This window comes from Coturnix japonica, chromosome 13 (assembly GCF_054131305.1).
Source record: "Coturnix japonica strain WE chromosome 13, WE-NBRP24, whole genome shotgun sequence".
NCBI lineage: Eukaryota > Metazoa > Chordata > Aves > Galliformes > Phasianidae > Coturnix > Coturnix japonica.
In genome coordinates this window covers 19,850,228-19,874,955 of record NC_140675.1, presented here as the reverse complement: position 1 = coordinate 19,874,955, position 24,728 = coordinate 19,850,228, and the positions used below count along the sequence as shown (strand labels likewise).

Here is a 24,728-nt window from a genome sequence, read left to right as displayed (position 1 = left end):
CATTTCCTGCCTCGGAGCCCCCAGAGCCCCTCAAAGGGCTCGTTCAGACCAGGCCTTGTTAAAGCAGGTTCCTGCAGTCACTGAAAACACACGAGGAAGCACAGAGCTGGGATACACAGCCATGATGTGCCCCATCGAGACACGGCCCGCACCACGACATCCTCACCCAGCCCTACCTGGGGTGCATAGACCCAAATGCTCCCATGTACCTGCACAGCGAACTGCAAGTTAACGTATGGGTCAGACACATGGGTCACACATATGGGTCACACATATGGGTCACACATATGGGTCATACATATGGGTCATACATATGGGTCATACATATGGGTCATACATATGGGTCACACATATGGGTCATACATATGGGTCACACATATGGGTCATACATATGGGTCACACATATGGGTCATACATACGTGCAGTGCTTGTTTTCTTTGGGAGCACTGATACATTCCCATGTGCCGGCAGAACAAGGCACAGCCCAGCTGATGGATCGGGGATTAACCTCCCCAAACCATAAACAGAGCCCTCAGTGCGGTGTAATTGCTGAGGTTTCCTTTCAGCATCGCCACATGCTGAGCTGGTTAGGAAAGGAAAGTCTTTCTCAAAGGCAAAACTTCCATCTACAATGGAATTTTACACACAGTGAGTTACATTTTCCTTCACAAAAATCACGCCTGTGTGAAGAGGCAGAGCAAGAGTTGTGCCAGCACTGGGAACCATCAGCTGCAATAAATAAGAGACAAAATGCTGTATTAAAGAAAAAATAGACCAAAAAATCTGAGCAAGATCTTTGAATGACGTCTGGCAAAGGCTGCTTGTCGCCTGCTAGAAGGCGTGTGGTGGGAGTCAGAGAAGACCTGAAAGCTTTTACTGCTTCTCATCCGAGGACTGAGATGGATGAAGTGAATCTGAGGGGAAATCAGTGCCACGGCCTCAGCAGGAGTCTGTTCCCCAAGGAAATACCAGCATTGGGCCTGTTTGTATTGCTGTGGAAGCCAGGGCTGATCACACCTTGTAATTAGGGATGACATAAGGTCAAACGTTCTGAGCAGGATGTCTGCTGAGTTGCTGTAATGTCTTCGTGCAGCACCAGGGAAGGGTGGGGGGAGGCGACTGGAAAGGAAGAGGAGAGACATGGCCTGTATCCAGCAGAAGAAACTCACAGGCTCAGGAACCAACATGGACGAGTAGGACACTGAGTACAGAACAGGAAGGCAGTTCAGGCTCCTGCCCTGCATGGCACTGGAGAACAGCACACACTGAGAGCCCTTAGTTCCCTGCTGGGCTACTCAAGGCCCTCGATCCATGAGATCCAGGCTCAGGGCATTGTGCACAACCTTTGTCCCTCTGATATCTCACCATCCCTGGTGTCAGTATCAGCCCCCAGTAACAGACCTGGTGTTGGACTGCTTAACGTGTTTGGCAGGTCCCCAACAGGAAGGTCACATTTGCTACTTCATGCTGTCCTCGGGGCCTTTAGGTCACTTGATCCCAAAGGACAGCCAGGATTGGAACCATCATGAGCTGTTTTGTCTTAGAGAAGAATTCAAAAAGCCAGCATATGAGGAACATTATTTCCACAATATCAAAAATGATGAAGTTTCCCTCAGCTGTCAGTGAACTGAGCTATGCAGGCAGGGGAGGAAGCAGGGGAATGTCACTGAATTACTCCCATGGAAACATGAGAGGAGCTCAAGTGTAAACCTGCTCTGCTGTGCGCCAGGTCAGGATGGCTTTCAACTGCTCCGACTTAATGCTGAAAGGAGATACATTATTAAGAGCATTCACCCACCGAATGGATCCCAATCCAGCCTTACTCAAACCTGAAGTGGAGAGAAATACTCAGACATTGATGTTGATAAAAAATAGAGTAGTAGACAGTGTGCAGGGCTGTTAAGCACTGATCGTTAAGGTTCTTTAACGAGGTGCTCCTCCTTAAGCTCTGTCTCTGCAGCCAGCGATGTCCCACTCAGAGCCAGAGGGAGCAGACGGTGGCAGGGGGACTTTGTGCCACTGGGATGAAGGAAACACGTCATCACAGGTAGCAGCACCTGTTAATGCTGCCTCCTCTAGTGATGTCCTTGAGAAAGCTGCAAGTCCTTGGCAGCTCCTGTGTTTGCCTGCTAAGGAAAGTCCAGACCAAACAACTGCCTGCAGAGCTCCGTTTTCCTCCCATCGTGCTACAGCTGAAGAGGCAGCGCTGTCAGAGGCTGTGGGCAGCTACAGGCAAGCAAAACAGACCTGGCCATGGACATCTAAGAGCATCCAACATCCCTGCAGCCATAACCCCTGCTCATCTGCAATGCATCCAAACACAGGGATGAGGCATGGGGTTGGAACAGGAAACGTATCCTGCGAATGAAGGTGCAGACTGCCAGCATACACACCTTCCTCATCTGTCCTCAGTTCCCCTGGACAGAGCTGAGGTCCCCGTGAGAACAAGGAAAAGAGGGCAGACCCAGCATGCCTCTCACTTGCCAGTTAATGCAGCTGCCTGGGGAGCGCAGAGCAGCAGTGGGGGGCAGTGATACTGCATCGTTGTTTCAGCCAGGGCAAGAGGAGCAAGCAGACCTGGAGAGTGTGTGCTTTTAGGCAAGGACTGCCTGCGAATGTCTGCACACCAGCAAAGCACCCAGCAGGACATCACACTGCTGTGCACAGAAGTGCTCTCCCCAAGGCAGGAATAGGTGGCTTGCTGGGCAGAGGAACAGACACCAAAATGAACATGCTGACAGAACAGGATGCAGCAAAACCAGCCACTGCTGCACTGCAGAGCTACAGTTCAATGCAGAAACATTCCCCTATGACAAATGTGTCTACAGGTCCAGGGAAAGAACTGGTTTTTAATACTTCATCTGAAATAACTTTAAAAACACTTTGCCAGAAAGTGCAAAAGATGGGGCAGCACATGAAGAGGCTTCCATCTGTGTCCTGAGAAGCAATGGGTTGTACTGGCCGTGCACATTGCAGCACATGCTTCCCCAAGCTGCTTGAGCTGCGTACCACCAGGCTGCTGCAGTCCTCTGGCAGATGCTGCAGCTGGGCTCTGCAAAGCTGCCTTTGCCTTAGACTGCAGCTGAGGGAAGCAGCCCTGAGGCCTGGCAGGGCCCCGAGCTCTCAGCTGCCTCAGTTTGCTGCCATCAGCCTGGGCAGTTTGGGGTTGTGCATCCTGCACTTCCAATTCTGCTGTCAGCTCAGGGCTCAGCTGCCCCCAGATCACTACTGGATGTTGAAAAACATCGATGAGACCTTTTGTCTCCCATGCAGGCACAATCAAACAGCAGTCTTTGTTTCCGGGCCTCCAGTACCACTGTTTCTATGCTCACTACCTGCTCTGGTGCTGCACTGGGGGGGATGTAATACAAGCCCAATCCAAAGGAAAAAAATGAACATCCTACAAACCCCAAAAATCCCACTGCGCAGCTTGCAGTGTGTGACTAAAAGCTGATCCCCTCTATTTTGGTAGAATGTGGAAGCATAAAAGATTCAGAACATCCTTGGGTAGAACACACCTCAATGCTGTGATTCTGCACCACCCAAAGGGGAGGGGGGGGGGGGGGGGGGTTTAATACGGCTCTGTGAACTCACACAAAAAGATGTATACAGCATCAAATACTCAGGAGGTATTTCCTTGATTACACTCAATGCTGGTCCCATGAGGCACTGATGGGTTTAACCTTGTGCTCCAAAAATACTCATTGGCCCTGGTGCCAGCAGACAGACATCTTGGGCAGGACGAGCATTGCAATAACAAGGAACAGCCTGGAAAGCAATGCAGTTCAAACACACTGGAGGGGAAATGGAAAGTTAAAGAGTAATATTTAAAAAATATTTGTCTTGAAAAATTCAGCCCCTCCCACGATACCACAATGTAATGAAAAGGATCCAGCAGCTGCTGGCTCTGAGATACCTTTGGTCCAAAAGCATTAGGAGTCAATGTGTTTTTCTAACCAAGTCTTTCAGTCCTGGTTCTTCTGTGCTTTGCTTTTTTTTTCAGTTCTGCTTCTCCCCTTTGTGTTTCCAAGGGTAGATCAGCTCTCCAAGGAACAGCTTCTTGCAGAGGGATGACCAGGAATCCTTAGGATAACAGCTGTAGGTCGGCAGCCTGTATGTCTGTATCACACTGCCATATGATAGAGGGTTGATCTACAGGAAGAAAGAGAGACAGTGGCAATGAAAATGCCCTGCAGCAGGACGGACAGGGAGACAAGGCAGTAACTGCATCTTGTGAGTAGTACCGGCCTCTGTTAGAACATCATACAGGGACAGAAGATGTCAAACTCCCAAGCTGAATTCCACCCAAATGAATGTTAGTACCCGAAAACCAAGAGCTGAGCTCACACATGGGCAACCCAAACTACTGCAGCTCGTATTTCAAACACAGCCTTATGGACAGGGATGGACCACAGCATTTACTGGACATTATAACAAACCCAATTGCATTGTGGCTGTGGGCAGTAAGGAAAAGCAGATGAGAAAGAAGGGAAGAGAGAAAGATGGGAGACAAAAGAAGCCATCCTTGTGTCCCCAGTTAGAAAACAAAATATGCACACAAGATAAATAAATAAAACATCCCAGCACAGCAAAACTTGAGCAATGATTACTGCCTGCTTCCTCAGCTCTACCCAGCACACGCTGGAGGAGGACAGGGCGCCTCTGGCTATTAGCTGTGTGGGCTGGAAGGATGCACACAATGTTTCCCTGGGCAGAGGGATGATACCAAGTGGTAACATTCCTCTACCCAGAAGTAACAGCAGATCATTTCAATCCCAGCACAATATATTTTGTCTCTCCTATTCTAAGTGGAAACAAACAAGCAACAGAAAGGCAACAGTTTATTAGGGAAGCTGCAATATGAGTTCCTTTTTTTTTGCAGTTTCTGGCCCTTAGAGTAATACTCCACTTTGATACCATATGCATCCTTTGTTTCATAACAGAGCCGTTCCCTTTTCCTTTCCTCTTTCGCTTAACCCTTCTCAAAGTAATTGCTCTGAAGGATGATGTTTCTGGCAGAAGGTACATGGCTGAATTAAACATGTTGTGTCTTCTCACTGAGCTGAGCCAGAAACGCTTCTTGTGGACTGAAACAAACGCCTTGAAACACTAATGAAAATACTGAGCTGTGTCAGACTTCCTGGAGAAAATCAAGTGGAATGGGAGCATCACCCCCACCCTGAGCCTGCCTGCACCTGGACATGGCATCTCTTAAACAGAGGAATAACTACTTGGTTGAACCAGAAGCTGAATGTGAATGCTCAAACCCAGTGCTATTGATTTCTCATCCATTACCAGGGCCTCAAAGGGCAGACTGGATTGGAACGGTCACCTGCTGCTTCAGTCATTTTAGGCATGTTTACATGCATGTAACTATACATCATGCATGGCATCACAGGGCCACCACATGGGGAGGGGATGCAGCCACTGTGGTATTGCTGGAAGGGAACATCATCGTGTAGCACAGAGAAGAATTTCAGCGTGTCACTTAAAAATAGGCTTTTGAGATTTTCCTCTCCAGAGACCAATCAAAAAGCTGCATATTCAGCAGAATTTCTGACAGAAGCCCATTTTTCATTTCCACCAGCACAAAGGGGGTAAAAAAAGCTCCTTGTGCCGACTCTGTGCTCATTATTATTTGAGCAGAAGGCCAAAAGAGACACCCACTAAAGCTCTTCCACCTTTTGATATGATGACTTATGCTATATTCTAGATAGCAAATGGATCTCGCTGCAGCGGTCCAAGGAAAATTCATCACATTCATATGACTCACTGCCTCTGCTCTCAATCTCAGTCCTGCTATTTTTCCTGTGGAGCAGCCATCCACCTCAGCTCACAAACATTCTGCTGCCAAACAGCTCAGCCGCTCCTCTGCTTCACCACTCGTGGCCACAGTTTCCATTCTATGGAGTTTTATGGGGAAGCAGAATGACAGACTTTGGTTCTCCCACCGGCATCCTATAGAACTCAGAGAGTGAGAGCAGAGTGCCTTAAAAACACCCCTTTTACCCCAGCAGACATCTGCAGGAGGGATTCCCTTTGGAATCACACAAGATGCTGCATTATCTCCCAAAAGAGCAATTAGCTGGGGCACTTAGAAGATGCAAAAGCAGCAGGCAGTTTAGAAGGCCAGAAAGCTGGCCAAAAGTACCTCCTTTGTTTCAGTATTTCACAGATGAAATCCTTGACGTGGGGTCCTTACAAAAAGGGCACTGAGCTGTGGGACTGGTTCAGAACTCAAGAAGAGCAAAGGATCTGGGGGTCAGTTGGAGGGGTGCTTACAGTAGTAGTGTGACTGAGGGCACACGCAGCTCACCTGCATAAGGAGTCGAAGAGGTTTTCCATCCTGCTGCTCGAGGACTCTGAACTTCACACCAGCTGAAAAGAAACAGAACACAAAACCTAAATCTACGCTGGAGAAAGGCCCACACCATTTGGAGAAGGGGAGGCACTGGGGAGACCTCATTGTGGCTTTCCAGTACTTGAAGGGAGCAAATAAACAAGAGGGGGAATGGCCATTTACGAGGGGGGATAGTGATAGGACAAGGGGAATGGCTTGAAACTGAGACAGGGGGGGTTTAGGTTGGATCTTAGGAGGGAGTCTTTCACCCAGAGGATGGTGATGCACTGTTCACAGGCTGCCCAAGGAGGCTGTGGATGCCCCATCCCTGCAGGCATTCAAGGCCAGGCTGGATGTGGCTCTGGGCAGCCTGGGCTGCTGGTTGCTGACCCCGCACACAGCAGGGGGTTGGAACTGGATGAGCATTGTGGTCCTTTGCAACCCAGGCCATTCTATGAGTCTATGATTTTCTGACCAGCTCTGTTGGCTGATTGCTCCAGAAACAGCTTTCAACCTTTCTGGGATTGTGAACCCTTCCCAGTTTTCAGCAGGAAGCACAGATTCTCCCTAGAACAACTTTGAGACTAATGACAAAGAATGTTTCTGAGCTGCATTGAAATCAGCCCTCTGACTCCCAGGCTGCAATTGCAGTCCAGAAGAAAGCACAAAGCCCAGAAATGAGCCAGGCAGTGCTGCTGATGACAGGGACTGCAGTAATCCTCCTCTGTTCCAAACTTCCATCAGAACGGGAACTTCACGTTAACAAGAGGCATGAATCACCTTTGATTTGTGCTTGTGGGGGTGCAGCACATGTGCAAATCTCTCTTTCAGACTGAGGGAGGAAAGCAGCCGGGCCTCGAGGCATTCAGAGCATTTCAAAGCCAGCACTGCCTATTAATCGCAGCGCTCATGTTTTTAACACACTAATAACCCCATCAAACCTGACACTTTCATATTCCCTCTTGGACTTGATACAATCCCAATACTTTAAAGATAAATGCGAAAGATTTGGGGTTCCAATGGTGACATCCCGCTCATGAACATTTAATGCAATGTGTCAAAGAATGGTAACAATTAGGGCCAGAGAGGCATTTTTCTTCTTTTCTTTCCCTATTATTCCTTCCTACAGGTGAGAAGATGGGACCAGAGAAATGAAATGATCTGTCACAGATCAAACAGAGACTCTGGAGTACAAACAGAAATAAAACCCTTATCTTTACAGGCTCTGTCACTGCACTATCTACATGGCTCTCACACATTTTAAAGCCAAAACAGTTTCTCTTTTCCCTTAGCTTTGAATTAATGGATATTATACGTTCATTCTTCCTTTGGGGAAAGAACACTCCTGTCTAGTAGAGAGCTCTTCCCAAATCATACAGCCCTTTTTGTACAGGGCAGGAAGGGATTGTCTATTGCTGGGTTACATTGAAACAGGGGCTCCTCCAGTGGCTTCAGAAAGAAGTCTGAATACTCTGGGTCTTGATGAGCAGATGTGCTGGAAGTGAAAAAGTCTTCAAAGTGATTCATTGAGTTCTGGCTACCAGGAAGCGTCAGAGACATCCCACAATCTTCTTTCCAAGCAGTTTAGTTTATCAGAGATACAACCAAGGAGGCACTGGCCTTGCAGGTGGCTGATCTGGAGCCATGTGCTAACACCGGGCCATTAGATCAGCAAATGCTGTTTCTCTAAGTCAGTCACACGCTGCTCTTTGACAGATGCAAGCTGGTAATCTCTGCATCAAGTCATTTAATTGTTTGTAAGCCTTCAATTTTTAACTTTATAAGAAAATACGGGCAAATTTACTTTAGAGTGACCCATAGAGCACTGCAATGCTCAGAAATCCGAGCAGTTCACTTAACAGATGAAGCAGGAAGGGTGAGACAACTCCAAATCACTCCAGCAGCAAAGAACCCTCAGCCCTCTGTCATTGCCAGCCAACTCCTAAGCTCAGGAGATTTCATTTCTGCTGCATGGATGGATCTCCCAGCTATTCAGGCCCAGGCTTCACCTATATAACATCTTGCCAATTCAGAAGCTGAGTCAAGAAACTTGGAAGCCAGCACTGAACTGAGATGAACTTGAACACTGTGCTAAACCCTCGCTGATAGGAAAAGCCATCCATTCACACTGGTAGAACTCGAAATAATCAGATGCCATACATAACACACGCAAGAAGAGTTCTGAGTCTGAAAAGGGAAGCAAAACCTTAGCAGCGGGGACATGAAGTGATGCGTACTCTCTGAAGTCCTTTGAATCCGATTCAACTGCTCCATCTGTCACCACTCCAACGATATGCTTTTATTCTGGGGCTGCAGAAATTCTCAGAGATCCCTCTTCACTGAGCAGGCAGCAGAGTATTGCAGCGTTTGCCTTCTCAAAGTGTGTAAGAGGAGCAAGCAAATAGCCAGCCCTGAAAGTCAACTAACGAGCAACCGAGCAGACAATCCTCAGCCTGGACTGAAGCTTATTACCCCACAGAAGGTAGAACAAAACTGAGAAGTAACCCAAGACTGATGGGGGTTCACAGCCCCACACCTCCCAGTAAGAGCAATAAGAGATCCTTCTGCCCTCCTACTTGTTGCCTGCTGGATCAGTTGCCTTCTGCAGTATTTCCTGCTCTCCAAAGGCAGCCGCGAAGGGTTAAGAAGTTTCTGCCAGGAAATATGCAGGAACATGCTGAAAGCACACATGGAAAAGCAACAGACTTGGTAACATGGCTTAACTCTACCTTCCCAGATCAGAGCTGGCACCACTTCAACACACAGAGCTGACAGCAGTAGCTCCCAATGGCTTCCTTTGCTCTTGCTGAGTAGCCCTGGTTTGGTGACGAGCACATTTCTTGTTTTTAAAACTCCTCCTGTGTGCTCTTATATTGGATGGGAGATGATGATTTCGACCAGCTGGATTTTAACTGGATTAACCAGATCTACTGACAGTTAAGCCCGTTTCTAAATGATCCTTTGCTCTGATGCTAATCATGGCCCATCACTGTCAAAAAGGGAACAACAACAAATAGCTCCAAAATGGTGATAGGTTAATCTCAACAAGGGAATCATGACCCAAAACCTGGCCACAGCTCTGAATGTGACCCAAACATCCCAGTGCAGGACTCCAGTTAACCAAGTCAGCACAGAACTGGAGCTCCACTGGTTCACATTCTTTGTGATTCACAGTCTATGCAGACTTTCCAAGTATTTTTGCAATCCCAGATTCCAGTGTTAGCAGCAGTTTTACCTGCTCTGGTACACTGCAACTGGAAGAAAAAAGTAAATAAATTGATTTAAATGGTCATTGCTTGATTGTCAGTTTGATTCATCACAGGCTCTGTAATGGTGCTCCTGATTCTGATTCAGCATCAAATGTCTTTCCACTGACACCCAGCTCCTTGCAGCAGCGAGGTAAATGCACGGACAACTGCATGGCTTATGCTCTGGGTCCCTTCCCAGCCCTCTAAATTTTCTATTCATCAAAACAAACTGCATAATGCAAAATCCCCAAACTTTTGCATATGTAAGGGCTTACCTGCCAGCCTGTAGGATCTGCAGAGCCGAAGGATGATTGAATAAAGAGGCAGAGAGTCAATCAGGTCAACCAGCAAGTGGATCAGGCCTTGCACAATCACCACCAGCAAACGGAGCTAAAGAGAAATGGTTCAGTGAGCGACAGGAGATACAAGCTCTGCAAATTCACGAGTTGATCTGCACTCTGACATTGTACATAAGCTGAACTCTCCTGAGGTAGCCTTATAAAACCTAAAAGTGCTGGGTACCCAGTGCATGTATGAGGTTCCTTAAGGGTCTACTTGTAGTGCAGCCTCATGTTGGTAGATGCTGTGAGACATAAGGACACAAGTGCAATTCCCCTCTCAACAGGCACAATCAAAAAGGGTGATTTTATGCTTACAGTTTCAGTGAACTCCATCACTCTGCATCAAAGAATGTAGATTTCCCTTCCCAGCAGTGAGCTAAAGTTCTTTATTTCGGACTGAAGAAACCCCACGTACAGCATTTAAGCAAGAGCAAAGCAGTCAGAAATGAGCTTCCTGCTCAGCACTGTGCTGACTGAAGCTCCTTTTGTCAGACTGCATTTCTTTTTGCAGTCAAGCTCATCTCAAAAGAGAGAGCTCATAAAAGATATTGAAATCACATGAAGGCCACTGTCTGTGGAAAGCATTGCTCCAGGCAGGTCATGGACAGAGCTGGTCATATTGGAGGAAGAAAAGAAAAAGAAGGAAGTCTAACCCTCTCAGCAAAGCCTGGCGGAGAGCATTGAACACAGCAGGTTAACTCCTTGAAGAAGTTGTTCTGGATCAGACTGGAGAGGTCATCACCCCAGACGTGGGATGGAAAGACTGAAATAACTTCTGAGGGAAGGACAGGGGAACAGCATGTACTGCTGACCTGGATTTGCTGGGAATTCCCTTTGGAGAAACACAGACATGTATCCTGAATTCCACTTACTTTGCATGGGCTGTGTGACATCCTTTCCTGCACACTCACACAGATCTTGTGTCTTTGTGGTGACTGTAAATGACTAAGACACCCTTTTATATCTTTATATATTAGAAGACAGCTATATTCAAGGGTTAAACCTTACCAGGGTAAACACCAAATAGTACAGTGCAGTTGTAGGCAGAAGGAACAGCAGGATGGTAAACAGCAACGTGCCAATAAATAACTAGGGGGGAAAAGAAACAAAATCATCAGCAGAACAAAAGAAACATAATAGGAAATGCTGAAACGGAGAGTTTGCAACTCTTAACATTTTCTTTTAAAGTCCCTATGTGAATAATTCTGCTATCTAATATTAAGGTCAGCTCTGAGTGTCTCATCCCACCCAGGCCAACAACACAACTTCCATGAGCAGCAGGATGGAGCCTGGGGGGCTGAATTGATCCTCCTCAGAGCACACAGGGCAGAGCCTGAAGTAAATCATCATCCTGACAGACGTTCTGACTTCTCCATCACCAAGATAAAGAGAAATCCCCCTGCTGTGGTGCTGTGAGAAGCCAGAGCTCATCTGCTGAACACAAAGAGGCACCTGGAGGTCGCCGACCATCACTCTGTTATTTCAGTCTGCAACAGGAGGTGGGGGTGCAGCCGGGCTCTGCCCAGCCTTCCTATTCTGTTGCAGGATTTCATAAGAGGTTACAGCATCTGACAAAAAATAAACCTGCATCTGCTGTTTGAGTGAGAATGTGTGGGCTGCCAGGCTCCAGCTTAACGTGAATGAAGGGGGGCCTTTTCATAGCAGCACTGGCAAGCCTGTTCCTATGGCAACACTGCTGGGCACTGCCTCCTTCCCCCATGCCTACTCTGTGCTGAGAGCATCTGCAGCACCCACAGTGCACGGTGGGCACCCAGCACCTGCCAGCACCACCCCAGGCACACAGAGAAGCACAGAATGCTGCAGAACCCAGGGCTCACACAGCCAAGCTGGGAGGGACCCCCAAGGATCACTGAGTCCAACCCCCAGCCTCTGTAACCAAAGCAGCCAGGATCATGCTGCCTGCCTGCAGCAAGCCCTGGTGCTGCAGCACTACCTGGTCCAAGTCATAGGAGCAGGAATCCACCCGCTGCCGGAGGACGTTCCACTTCTTCCCACGGAACAAGCGCCAGAGAGACGACAGGCCGTAGATCTTCAAGCAGTAGAGCCTGAGCAAAGAGAATGGCCACAAGTTGTATCAGATGAGGTTTAGACTGGACATAGGAAGGAACTTTTTCTCTCAAAGGGTGGTCAGGCACTGGAATGGCTGCCCAGGGAGGTGGTGGAGTCGCCATCCCTGGCAGTGTTCAAGAGGCATCTGGATAAGGAGCTATGAGATATGGGTTAGTGGTTTGCTGTAGGTATGGTAAAGGGAGGACGGTTGGACTAGATGATCTTGCAGGTCCTTTCCAACCTTGTGATTCTATGATTCTGTGTATCCCCAGTACCTGCTGTTTGCATTCTGTATATTGAGGGTCCATCTTGTAGCTGACTTGTATTGTTGACTCCATCTTGGAGTCAAAGCAAGAAGCTTTGACTCCATCAGACATCAACATAAAGCAGCCATTAGGTGCAGTGCTCCACAAAGCAAAGCAGAAAGCAAAAACTGAACATTCATCAGACTTTCTCACCAAACACACCCAAGATACAACCAAGAGAGATTAACTCACCTCGCTCCATAGACATAGAAGCAGTAGATGTGGAAGGTCAGAAGGGCAATAATGTCAGAGAGGATGCAGAGAGCCACGGTCAGACCCAGACAAGCTGACAGACCAACATACCAGAGGATCATCTCGATGAATGGGGACATCAGGTGGATGTAGCCTAGTGAACACTGCAGTGTCAGGATTTCACTGAGACACCTTTCCTGCTCACACTCTCAAAAGACTCATTTTCTCTCTGTCCCATGTCTCCCCTCTGATCAAACACTGCACTAAACCACAGGAAAATTCCTTTGCATGACCATCTTCTGCTTAGGAGGGCCAGCAAAAGCTCTTTCCCCCTAGGATTGCGTCCAAGTGTAGCAGCTATGTGAGGACAGGGAGGACATGCTCAGCTTCAACAGAGCAGTCACCTTGCTCCATACAGGATTTACCTCTTTAGATCTGTGTTCAGTTCTCAATTAAACTTTTAACCACACATATCAAGCTTTACTGAAGCCATCTCCCTTTTCTTCCTATTCCCACAGAAGCCACGACAAATTAATTGTGCAAAATAAAAGTCTGGAGATGTACAGTGCCTTTCATCACCAATGTGGAGCAAAGAAAATATAATATCTAAGGAGTCTGTCCCCATCGTAGCTGTCTTCCTTCATCAAGACATTTATCAAGGATAACTGGGGTATGTTACTTCAAGGCAGGAATACATACAGAAAGGCTCTAGAAACTGTACTAAGTCAGTGGTAGGGCAGGGTTTGCGTTTGCATCCAGAGAGCACACTCCTCTGTGCTATCAAATGCCACTCAGAGGGCAGAGCTGGCACAAGACCTAAAACCTTCCCTTGGACACTCACTGCTAATGGCACCAAGTAGGTGAGGTCCGCTGTGACTTGCACTTCTTGCAAAACGTCAGGACAAGCACTTTGTTTCATATGCATGACTTCCTTGTGTGGGAATCCAACCCTGGCTTGAGTTCCCACAGCAGGAAGACTCACAGACAAGTTTGTACTTGCAGGAGTGCATTTTGATTCATTATTCACCTCTAGGCAAACATTAAGCACTTAGGAGGGAAGAGATGAAAAGGGAGGCTGAAATGTTAAACAATTGCACTTACTAATCCAAAGATGGATGTGGTAGAGGAAGAACCGACCCAGCACCTGATCCAAAGCTCGGTTCATTTTCAGTCCAGCTGGTGCTCCCATCAGCCACTGGAGCAGGTCCTGCAGCTCTTCAGCTACATGCTGCAAACACAGAGACAAGCACGGAAACAACCTGAGATGAAAGATGTCCATCACATCAACCAGGTTCAGTGTGTGGAGCCTGACACCCCTCACCCAGTATTCTCACCACACCCTTCAAAGCAGTGGGGAAAGATATCCAAAGAGTTGCTGTACAGACAATGAGACATGTTAGAAATGCACTTTTGTTTGCAAATGACTTTTCACTGAACCCAAACACAACAGCAGAGAGGAAGCTGAACTGCTTAAATGGCTCCAATGCTGGCAACATGAAATTCAGAGCTCTACCTTCAATCTACCCCAAATTCCCTTTACTAGCAGGACTGCCTATTTATTTCATTCATTTTCCCCTCTGTCTCAGCATCTCACTGCAAGTCAGAACTGATTTGAACCCACAGATCTTACCTCCATGCAGAGCACCGTTAGCTACTTTATAAATAGACTGGCTTTAATATTTAAAGTGTTGGATTTGTAACTTAGAAAAAGCATTTGAGGATTTTAATGAAATATTTAAATGCTTGAAAGCTGTCCTCCAGCAGCAAGGCTGTTTGCCAGCACTGAATGCTTCTGAAGGTTTCCAGTTCCAGAGGTGCCACTAAATTCTGATGGTGGCACGTAGCTCTGGGAAGGTGCCCAAGCTTCCTGCTATTCAGCTGGGCAGAGCATCTCCAAACACAGTCCTAAAGCATAACCTTGCAAGCTGTTTTGCAGCCAGATATTTTAGGACTGATCAATAGCAAACAGAACAAGAAAAGGTGACTGGGAGACTAAACCACTCATTGCAGTCATGCATTCTGAATATGACCAGTATTAATAAATGAGAAACAGTGAATTACATGGAAGTGTTTTCATAAAGGAGGGTAAGGACATCACCAAAGCAGAGATTACAGCTAACATGGCTTAGATGAGCTGGCTGAGGAAGTATTTCTTTTACAGCCATGCTTTTCTTGCTTGTCTCCACACGTAGCAACTGATGGCAATGTGACATTGATGGAGAAAGACACCCAGACCACTGGAGAGGGCACTGTGGGCACTGGGAAGTGCAGCATAAACTTCCTGAGTGGAGCATCCAGTGCAAGGCAGAGCAAGCTGAGCCGAGGTGCTCCCCACAGGGCACCTACCTGTGATTTTACCAATTAACATCTAAGAATATTTTCCAGGCTGCATCCTCTCTGCTGGCTTTGTTTATGAATTACAGAACAGAACTGAACAGGAACTCACATCCAATTATCTCTAAGCCCCAGCAGTACTTTTGGAGGCAAGATCTAAGATAAATATTTACATGTTTCAAGGAGATTACAGCTTCAGGGATAGAGAAAACAGTCAGGATGCAAGAAGCAAAAGAGGAGAAAAGAAAAGAGGGTTTGTAAGCAGTTCTTCAATCTAAACCAGAAAAAATGGAGCTCTTTGAATTGAGTATTTTTGTGGAAGGCAAAAACAGGGACTGCAGTTGGGAATCCTGGTGGGAGTGAGAGGAAGGAGGAGTTGTGAGGGCACCCACAGAGAGAAGCGGATTCGCATTTTCCATGCTTGGTTTTGAAAGTCTGCTCCAAAATCAGCCCTTTCTATTGCATGCAGCTACTCCCTGGTTACTCCCCAGGTGTCTGAATCACATCTGCTTCAGTTACCAACAAAAGCAACTTGTTATTACAGTCAGCACAGCTCATCAAGCTGTGAAAAGTGGGAGCTGCAGTCAATCGCTAGCAAAGTGCTGATTTGGGAACCATTGTATCAGGGGTTGACAAATGATGGCTAAGGAACATGGCTGGGTCCTCACGTCAGCAGAGTGGGCTTGTGAGCCCATTGAGAGTCAAAGTAACCTGTTTCTTCCCAGTGAAATGGTTACTAGGAGGAAAAAAAAGTGCATTGTTTCCAGCCTGCAAACATCTGAAGGTTTATCAGTATTAGTATCAATGAAACCAATAAGGTTTTACATTGTACTTTGTCAAGATTAAAAACAATCAAATCCAGAAGGTTAAAAAAAGTTGTACCATATTATGATAAGCTTCTTAATGTACATCTATCTATCCCACGTTCTGTTTACTAACATATATAGAGAGATACAAGAAGGTCAACATCATAACCAGATCTGGGGCTCACCAACAGCAGAACAGCAAAGGGCACTGGGGAAGGAAAAAGGAAAAGTAGCTCGTTCTGCACATGGGAAAGTTAGCATTGCTGAACTTGGCAACACAAAAGCACTTGAGAAAGCTCAAGTGATGGGAATAATGTGTACCAGATGGACACTCAGCAGCAAAATGGGAACCTACTGTTGGATGGCTAAGGGGAGATTTTGCTGTCATACTGGAAAAGAAGTGGTGCTGGCTTGCATACCACATGCTGAAGTCATTGGTATATTTTGGGATCGCTCAGAACTGCATTTTTTAAGGCCTGCACATAATGCACATAAATCAATGCTCACCAAAGGCAGTAAAAGGACTCCAAATGATTTTATGTCCACAATCTAATACGCTTGGAAAGAGAAAGCGAGGCTGGAAAGTAAGAGGAGTTAAGTGAGCAGAAATGATAAGCTTGGTGATGGAGCAAAGAAGGGCACAAACTGACTGCCAGGCTGCCCATACAAGAGGGAGCAAACGCTTCCAGGCAGGTAAGTAAACAGCTCTTGGTGATACTGAGGTAATCAGGCCTACACATGCAGAAGGCTTGATGATATAAGTGACATTACGATATACATGGAGTGACAGATGAGCTAAACTTCTAAAAGAGGAATGAGTGAGCACCTCTCACACACGAGCCTGTCCAGGCCAGGTGCTGGGATCAGATACACCTTGAGCACAGAGTGTGCCCATCTGCCAAAGACACTGGGCAGATGGAACCCCTCCTGGAGCCACCTGTGCAAACAGGAATGCTGCCAAGAGCTACTTCCTTGCAGACTTGTTGGGAAATCAGATTTTTGAGAGCTGGGCTCTTCCCACAGGGAAGAGCTTTAGAGAACTTCTTTAGCTGAAATATCTGTAAGGGCAAAGATGTAGGAATGAGATGTAAAGAAGATCTTTGGTTTACAGCTCAGGTAGTTCAGAAGCAGTTGTGTTGCTGAAGAAATGTCCTTCTTACCCCATCACTGCTGCATCAATCCCTAAAACGTGCAACCCTCTCAAGTTTGACTACGACAAATAGCAGAAATAGCAGTAATGTGACCCACTGCCACGCTGGATCTCCAGACACTCGACACACACCTTCTGAAAGCACAGAGTGAATGAGAATGATCAGAGACGTATGGATTGTGACAACAAAAGTGTCAGACATGGACCAAACAGATCGTCGTGGAGGGAACTATCATCTCCTTCCAGGAAAGATGAGTAGAGAAAAATAAACTGCTAATGGAATTCTCTAATCAGAATAAAATTCCTCCCTGGAATTTCTCCCTTTGCTGAGAGCAAAGATGACGACCTCCAGCTGCCAGGAAGGAACCAATGGAAAGATCCACATTCTCTCCCAGAAGTGAAAGAAAAGTGGGCAGAGAAAGTATTAAGCTGTGCAGCACTATGGCAGTGCTTGACCCTGGCTACACGTGTATTCCCAAGGTACAGAAGATCTAAAATCAGAGCTAACTTTAGATTAATAGTCTGGCCTCCAGCCTCTGAAGTGCATTATCTGTTCCTTACTGCCACTAAACAGATATATTGGAGGGATGCACTTAAAGCAAGCCACCAGAAAAGCAGGATAGTGTGAGTCATGCTTCTTCTTGGTGAATTTATGCTGATGCTGAGGGATCTCAGTGGGCAAGAAGAGTTATGTCTGAGAAGAGCACGGGACACAGCAAGTTTTTCTGGTTTACCATCTGCACACCAGAATTCCTAAGATTTCAGGTGTTTGCATCCTGTCTATCTAATGCCTTTGGACTTCCCCATGAATTTCCTCTTCATAGGCACAGCTGCATGCTTACCAAGTTTGACTTTTCAGCAGATGATCAGACTCAGTGCAGGCTACAGCTGGCTTTTACCAAATGCCCCATAAAGCAACAGCTTGAGGATGCTTCTGTGAACTTGATAACCACTCCAACTTGCAGCTGCAGAGCTCTGCCCAAACCATAATTGTTACTTTGGGAACTAGAACAGCCCTCCAGTAAGCACCTAATTACTATTCACTGCACATTCAAAGCAGAGCTGTGTTCCTTTTGAGCAGCCCCAGCAGGCTTGATTTGAAGATTTCACTGTTCTTGAGGAGACCCAATTTGCATGACTTCAGACCCTATGAAACCCTTCTGTGTAAGGCAGTGCCTCCTTACAACCACCCCAGGCATCAAGAGCTGGTCAGGACCCAGAGAAGACGAGAGAGGAATGGCTCCAGCCATACTTACATCAGCCACGGGGATGAGAGTGTCGGCAAGGCGACCGATCTGGTTCTTTCTGTACAGCCAGGACATCAGCAGGATCCCCAGAGCCACATCAATCAGCAGAGAGACAAAGATGTTGGCTTTCCTGCAGGCAGGATAAGAGGAAACAACATTAGAGCACAAGGAAGGACAGCACCTAATGGCAGCTGCTGGCTTCACTTACATAGTATCTTTCTTTTCCCAGGGACACTAGGATAACTTAGGAAGGAAATATGGCACAGATATCTTTTCACTTTTGCTGACCTGCTGCTACTTCTGTGGCTGAACACCAGCCACTCTAAGCCTGCCACACCATGAAGCCTCTTTTAGTAAATGAAGTGGATAGCTGGGCTGAGGCTACATAGAGGAACACTGGACAAGGTGTATATGTGAACTCAGTGGAAATTCAGCAATCCCAAAGGCACCAGCACTTGGAGGATCCCCAGGGAGATCAGATAGCTTTCCAAAAACTGATCTCCAGTTACTGCATGAGAGGAGCTGGCAAAAGAAGGCAGCGATTAAACCTTTCTGCTCCTTTGGGAAGTGCTGCCGAATAGCGATGGTAGCTTTTGGTTAACCTTGGCAGTGTGTGTGCAAGCAGTGAGCTTTGGAAGTACTGATAGCAAAGCATTATCCACAAGGGTGCAGTACAGGCTTTCTGTGGGCAAGATCGCAGCTGTCCTTCCCAATGTAGGGAAAAAAGCATACAATTGGCAAAAGACATACGCAGGGTAAAAGAGTGCACAGAGAAGATATCTGCAAAGTACCAGGGATCATAACAAGCAAGGTAGCATGACATGGCACAGCAAGGACACTGCAGTGCTGTTTGGTCAGCCAGGCCAGTCTCAGAGCCCTGTGGCAGGCACAGGATCCATGGTTTGGGTTCTCCAAAGGAGTCAGGGCCATATGTGTCATTGTGTGCATTCCATACCTCATTAGCTGGGTCTGGTTTTGAGCCTTCTTGCTGCTGCTGATGACCTGGAGGTGCTGCAAGCGATGGCTCAGCTGCTCACAGGTTGAGAGTTTGCTCCACAGGAAAGACAAAGGCCAAAACTTCAGCACCCTGCAGAAATACAACGAGAACATCCCCTTTGGCTTCTGCCTGCATCCGATTTGTACAAATTCCATGCAAAACGTGCCATGTAAAGTGAAGATTATGTAACCAGAAACAGCACTGACATACTCAGTGTCAACATCCACTTCAGGCTCAGAGGGGAGGGAACACTCGTGTGCTGTTTTCTCTCTGAGAAGAAGTGTACTAAATGATGCTCAGTTCTCCTTGTTGCCACACAACGCACAAAAGAAGGAACAATTGTGGTTTGCACAGTCCAGAATGACCCATGGGATACAGGTTTGTCAAAGAGAACCCAGCAGCAGCACAATGACACAAAACACCACGGCTGCTGTAGGGAACAAACTCTGATGGTGACATAACTGGAATCACTTCTTCCCTGTCCACAACGGTCATTTCACTCACTAAAGGCCTAGAAATGGAGCTCCACTTTCAGTTACCTCTTTCACCCACTCACTTTTACTGCACTGGCACGTTCCTTCAGTTTACATTCCTTCCAAATGCTAAAATGATTCCTGGGATTCTGCTTCCCTTCTGAAATCATGCAGCTGTTGGGACCATTAGTGAGCGAGGCCAGGAGACCCCCGTGCCTCCCCTGGCCCCTATGGGATGAACTCAGCCTGCAGCATGGCAGCAGTGGCCTCCAGGACAGCCTGTGTCTGCTGGTTCATTTGACACAAATCACAGCATTACAGCTGGCTCTAAATCCTGCTTGGTTTGCTATGGTTGCTACCCCTTTTCTCCCCCCCCCCACCTTCTCAAGCCCTTTTGACCAGATTTCATGCAAGGTTCCTCACTTTAACAGAGTACTGAAGTCTTTTCCCCCTCCACATTCAACTATCAGACATATTGATTCCGAAACGCACATAGCATGCTGTGAATCATTCTTTTTAACTTGAGAGTTACTCAGCTCTCCATCTCAGCCTCCCACCTTAGAGACAAATGAATGCACTGTGGTTCAGCTGACTTACAAGGACACTGCATCTAAAGTGATGGAGAAAAGAGCTCCACATTCAGCATGGGCACCTGAGCTGCCCACCTCAAAGACCTCTGCAGACTCACTGAAGGCCCTTCCCTTCCCTTCCCTTCCCTTCCCTTCCCTTCCCTTCCCTTCCCTTCCCTTCCCTTCCCTATTAGCCCAGTGGCTCCAAGTCCTGGCCTGGAAAACCTCTGTTAGAGCAGAGAATTGTTCCACTTAGACCCTTTCTTTGCCAAGTCAGTACGCACACATTCATTTAAATAAAAATACAAACATGCTGCATAAAGCTTGATATAATAGTTGCAAGATGTGCTGTGGAAACTCCCACCTGCACCAGAAATGAGAAAGAAAACCAAAAATATCTCTTGCGTGGTCTCCTTCCCTATGCACAGCAACTCTATCACCGTGGATGCTCCCACCTGTTTGTCACACAGTATATGCAGTGACTTTTACAAGTGCAGTGGAAAACCAATCAAATACACCAAATATGAATGATGTATATTTGCCTTATTTAAACAGGAGGGGACCTCTGGGGTAATTCCAAACAGAATGAAATAAATTAACGTAGCCTGCAGGAGTAAATCTTCAGTTTCCAATGTTATTTTCTTCCCAGGGCTGAGAGTGGATTTGCCAGGTATCAGATGGAAAACAGACTTTGGGGCCCAGATCTCACACAGACCCTACAGCCCCATTAAGCAGATCTCCCCTTGGCTCTCTTTTTGCCTTGTCCTAAAAACCACAGGAACAAAGCTTCCCTTCTGGGTGAGGCACCAGACAGAGGTCCTGGTGTCATTAAGAGCATGGTAAGAGGGCTTTTAGAATAAACAAAGTATGGCATGGAGTTTATTACCCCAATACAAAGCATCCCGCTGCTCCAAACAGCAGGGCCTGCCCATGCTGGGGAAATTCTGCATGCTCTGAACACTGAGCTGCAATGGGCACTGCTTAGCACAAGGTGGTGCTGATGAAATGCCTCCATTTGTGATCAGAGCCCATTTGGTGAGGTCAGATTGATGCCAGCCCTCACCGTCTCTGTTTTCTAATGTTACCTCCCCATTTCCCCAGCACAAACACACAGCACAGGGCTCCATACAGCAGCCACAGGCCTCTGAAGCCTGAGCGGAGACTGAACTTCTGCTCTTCAGATCCAACTGTCCCTTAGGATCACAGAGATCTTGGGGAAGAAAGAAGTACTGCAGTAACTGCAGGCAGAGAAGGTGTCAGAGCAAAGGGAAGAAGACGTCAGAGCTGAGAACCCATCACCAAAGACCTTCCCCTTCCCCAGGCAAACAGCGACCCTGCTTGTTAGTTGTTGAACACAGCCCATGCACGGCCAAAAAACAAAGAACTTTCAGAGCTGACTTCAATCTTCTATCCAATCATAAAACTCTGCCTTCACTTCCACTTACAGCCAAGTGCACGGTCCATGTCTACACAGCCACCCCAGCAGGCACCAATGGTTCCTGATTACAACAGGTTTCATTCTGACCCTAAATCTCTCCCAGCAGAGTAGTCCAAAAAGTGACAGTTTTCCCTTCATGTACCAATGCACACAACCCAACTGCTCAGCAAATCTCTGCATATGAAGAGCTGAGCTGTAATTTTTCATGACAGCATCATACAATTAGAAACCTGTTAAAAGAGTCTGCTCCCCGTACCCTCAGGCTGCACTTGAGAAGATTTAACCATGACTACAGCAGTAGCTGTTATCCAAATCTGATCAATCAAAGCGTCCCCTTGCAGCTTGGAAGCTGATCTCCAGCACCAGCTCTGGGATGCTGGCACTCACCAGGGCTGGCTGCTGACTGACCAGCCGTGTTATTCAGCATTGGATGCAGAAGCTCCTGCCCTTCAAATCTGCTCAGAATTCCTCTTCAGAGCACGTACTTGCCACACATTACATTTCAAGCATCCTACTCCATTTCACTGTTGTCACACTGGGATCTCACCAAGGCTTCACGTAGACCAGCACTGCCTGCAACCTGCTATGAGGTCCAAGAGGTGATGGGTTCAGACATACTCTTAAATGGTACATTCACCCAGTGAGGTTTCCACAGCAAACAGGGACTGAAGAGTCTCAGCTATCAAACCATTAAGAAAACCCTCACATCAGTCTGCCAGCCACATAATAGCTGGGAAACCATTCCAGCCATTATGAAACTGAAGCAAGCTCAGCTACCCCTGCTGCATGTGAGCAACAGCTCAGTGCCTCCCCAAGAAATCAACCAACCCACACCTCCACGTGTCCAAGGGTTTCTGCCTTGTGCTTTCAGCATTGCTCCCCATGCTTTCAGAGCAGCTCTGCAGCAGCCTGCTTCCAACAGCAGGTTTATCCAGGAGATTCTCAGCCTGCTGAGACCACTCACCTGCTGTTGCAGACCCCAGAGACAAGTGAAAGCAGGAACGTCAGCAGCATGCAGGCAGGCACCGAGGCCTGCTTCATCAGCTCCACAATGATACTTGCTTCAACGCCATCTGACTGCCAGTGGGTCATCTTAATGGGCCCATCATCGTATCTGTCTGTCATGAAGAGCACCTTGCTGCTTGCAACTGTGTTAAAGATGGCAGCGAGCTTGGAGGCATCCTCTGCCCCAAGGTCAGCCGTGTCCAAAGGGGGGTGCAGATGGGAAAGCATGACTTTCCGCTGGTCATAATACACTAAGATGATTTCTTCTTCTTCTCTGTGGCTGTCCGACTGTTTCTGAAGGGTAGAACAGTTCCAGAATTTGCTGTCTCCCTCTTTGCTTATCTGAATCCACGGCTCATGAGAGAATATCGTCCCAAGGTCCTCCAAGAACTCACTCAAACTCTCTTCTTTCTCCTGTTTGCTGTTGTTCCACGAGCCGAGCACAGAAATGCCGACCTCAGTCACCTGCTGGACTTCCCTGAGATACTGCTTCACCTGAACAGGAATAAAGGAGAAATGGACCACGGCGAGGATGACAGCAGAGCTCTGCTCTGGGATCCAGCGGCCGATCAAAATGCCGCTTTCTGCCGAGGAGCAGCATGAAGGAAAGAAGACCTTAAGGACCATGCCAGCAATCCTTGGTAACGGGACACCTGCCAGCAGAGACAGAAACAAAACCTGGGATGGTGATTCAATGCAAGGAAAACGTGAGCTGGCCAAAGTCAGCAGCAAGGAGGTCTCCTTTGTCACCCAGAGCTGAGCTCAGTAACAAACACACCCAACAGCCACGACCACAAAGCTCATCCCCTCCTATCAACTAGAAACAAAGACAAGACTGTTTGCTGCAAGCAGGCTGCAACAACTGACTGATTCAAGTTTACCAAGTAGCTTCAATACAATACAATACCATCTTAGATGCAAGATGCCAAAGCAGGAGAGGCATCTCTGCTTTATCAGTGCACCGTATCTGAAGTACTTTCCTTGATGTCATTAAGAAAATATCTCAATGGCTTCATTCAGACTTTTATTAAAAGGAGCTTCAGGGCTGCTGACAACATCCCTTTAAATAAGGTGCAGGTTTCTAACAGAAATCTAATTGCTGTAAGGAGAACACAGAACAATCGGCATCTGGCACCCGTTGTCCTTTTCTGTCCTTCAGTGCTTTGTTAGAGATGTGAAAACTCCACAGCCCCTCAGGCTGGCTGCTCTGCGAGGGACCCAGTCAGTCGGAAAGAGGAACGCAGTGTATTTATAACATGCACAGAGGATGCACAACGTGCAGGTCCCTGTGGTTTGGTTTCTTTCTTCCCTTTTGAACACTGCACAACTGATGGAGTAAATCTCAGCACTGGGCAGTTTGCAGTGGGATGGATGTGGAATGCATCACTGTGCAGGCAGTGATGCAGCAGCAAAGGCAAGTGGTTAAGCTGCTCCCAAGCCCACAGTCCTGCAAATATGGCTCATGGAGGAGCACAGTGCAGCTCACCCCAGTGCATCCCATCCATCAGGGTGCTCAGGGTGCTGAGCACAGCACCTGCAGGCACTGGGGGCTCCAGCCCACGGGGAGAGCAGCTTTGGGAGCCCACAGTGGGAATGACAGCCCCATGACCATGGATAACTGCAGAGATGTGGAGCCTGCGAGCACCATGGGAGAGCCTCAAATAACCCGTATTTTGTCCAAAGGGCTTCAGTTTGGGAAGGGAAAACATAGCAAAAGAAGGGTAGAAAACTGGCAGGTGTGACATCCTGAGACCAGAAAGGTGCAGCACAGTAGGCACAGAAAGGACGAGGGACCTGCAGTCCAACAGGGGAACAGCAACACTAAACCCCAACCAAAAGACCCAAACAGATGGAAAAGCAGGACATCCTGCTCACATCACCAGCAGACGGCGACAGGAGCAGGGGAGGGATGGCTTTAAACTAAACGAGGGATGATTTCGGTGCCCACAGCCACGGGTGGGCCCTTCCCAGTAAAGCCTAACCCTAACCCTAACCGTGCAGGGGAGGTGGGAAGGAGCCCCCGGTAAATCCGTTCCTGGGAGCCCCGAGCTCTTCCCGCTGCCGTTATTGCCCCCATGCCTGCAGACACAGCACACACGCCATGTACCCGCACCCCACCCGCACCGCACCCCCCCACCATCACCCCCAGCCCCGCTCCGGCCCCGCTCCTCCTACCGCTCCGCACCGCCCGCTTCCGGCTGCCCGCACGCTCC

The 24,728-nt window shown here is 47.6% G+C and overlaps 1 protein-coding gene across 6 annotated transcripts; it reads right to left on the bottom strand.

The window, feature by feature from the left end:
• Positions 1-338: 338 nt before the first annotated feature.
• On the bottom strand, positions 339-24,728 carry PIGQ (phosphatidylinositol glycan anchor biosynthesis class Q). 6 transcript variants are annotated; one of them, XR_014934121.1, is made up of 12 exons: positions 24,691-24,728; positions 22,475-23,168; positions 18,989-19,120; positions 18,043-18,163; positions 13,598-13,724; positions 12,497-12,650; positions 11,884-11,995; positions 10,938-11,018; positions 9,864-9,978; positions 6,317-6,378; positions 3,917-4,152; positions 339-729 (listed from the first exon to the last, which is right to left on the bottom strand). XR_014934121.1 is itself a non-coding variant. In XM_015877390.3 (11 exons), the coding sequence occupies exons 2-11, from the start codon at positions 23,140-23,142 to the stop codon at positions 4,000-4,002; spliced, it is 1,725 nt and encodes a 574-aa protein (XP_015732876.2). In that variant the 5' UTR covers positions 23,143-23,168; positions 24,691-24,728; the 3' UTR covers positions 3,809-3,999. The 6 variants fall into 6 exon arrangements, 3 of the variants coding, with proteins under 3 accessions (XP_015732876.2, XP_085370978.1, XP_085370977.1); XR_014934123.1 differs by having other exon boundaries at positions 638-1,119; XR_014934122.1 differs by lacking the exon at positions 339-729 and adding an exon at positions 1,892-3,768.

Bases quoted from the DNA above. Each gene is read 5' to 3' on its own strand.
- PIGQ (XM_015877390.3), bottom strand. From the start codon at position 23,142: ATGGTCCTTAAGGTCTTCTTTCCTTCATGCTGCTCCTCGGCAGAAAGC. The intron at 18,164-18,988 runs GTATGGAATGCA...TCCTGCCTGCAG, and splicing joins AACCAGACCCAGCTAATGAG to GAAAGCCAACATCTTTGTCT. The intron at 9,979-10,937 runs GTAAGGTTTAAC...ATTTCTCTTTAG, and splicing joins ACTATTTGGTGTTTACCCTG to CTCCGTTTGCTGGTGGTGAT.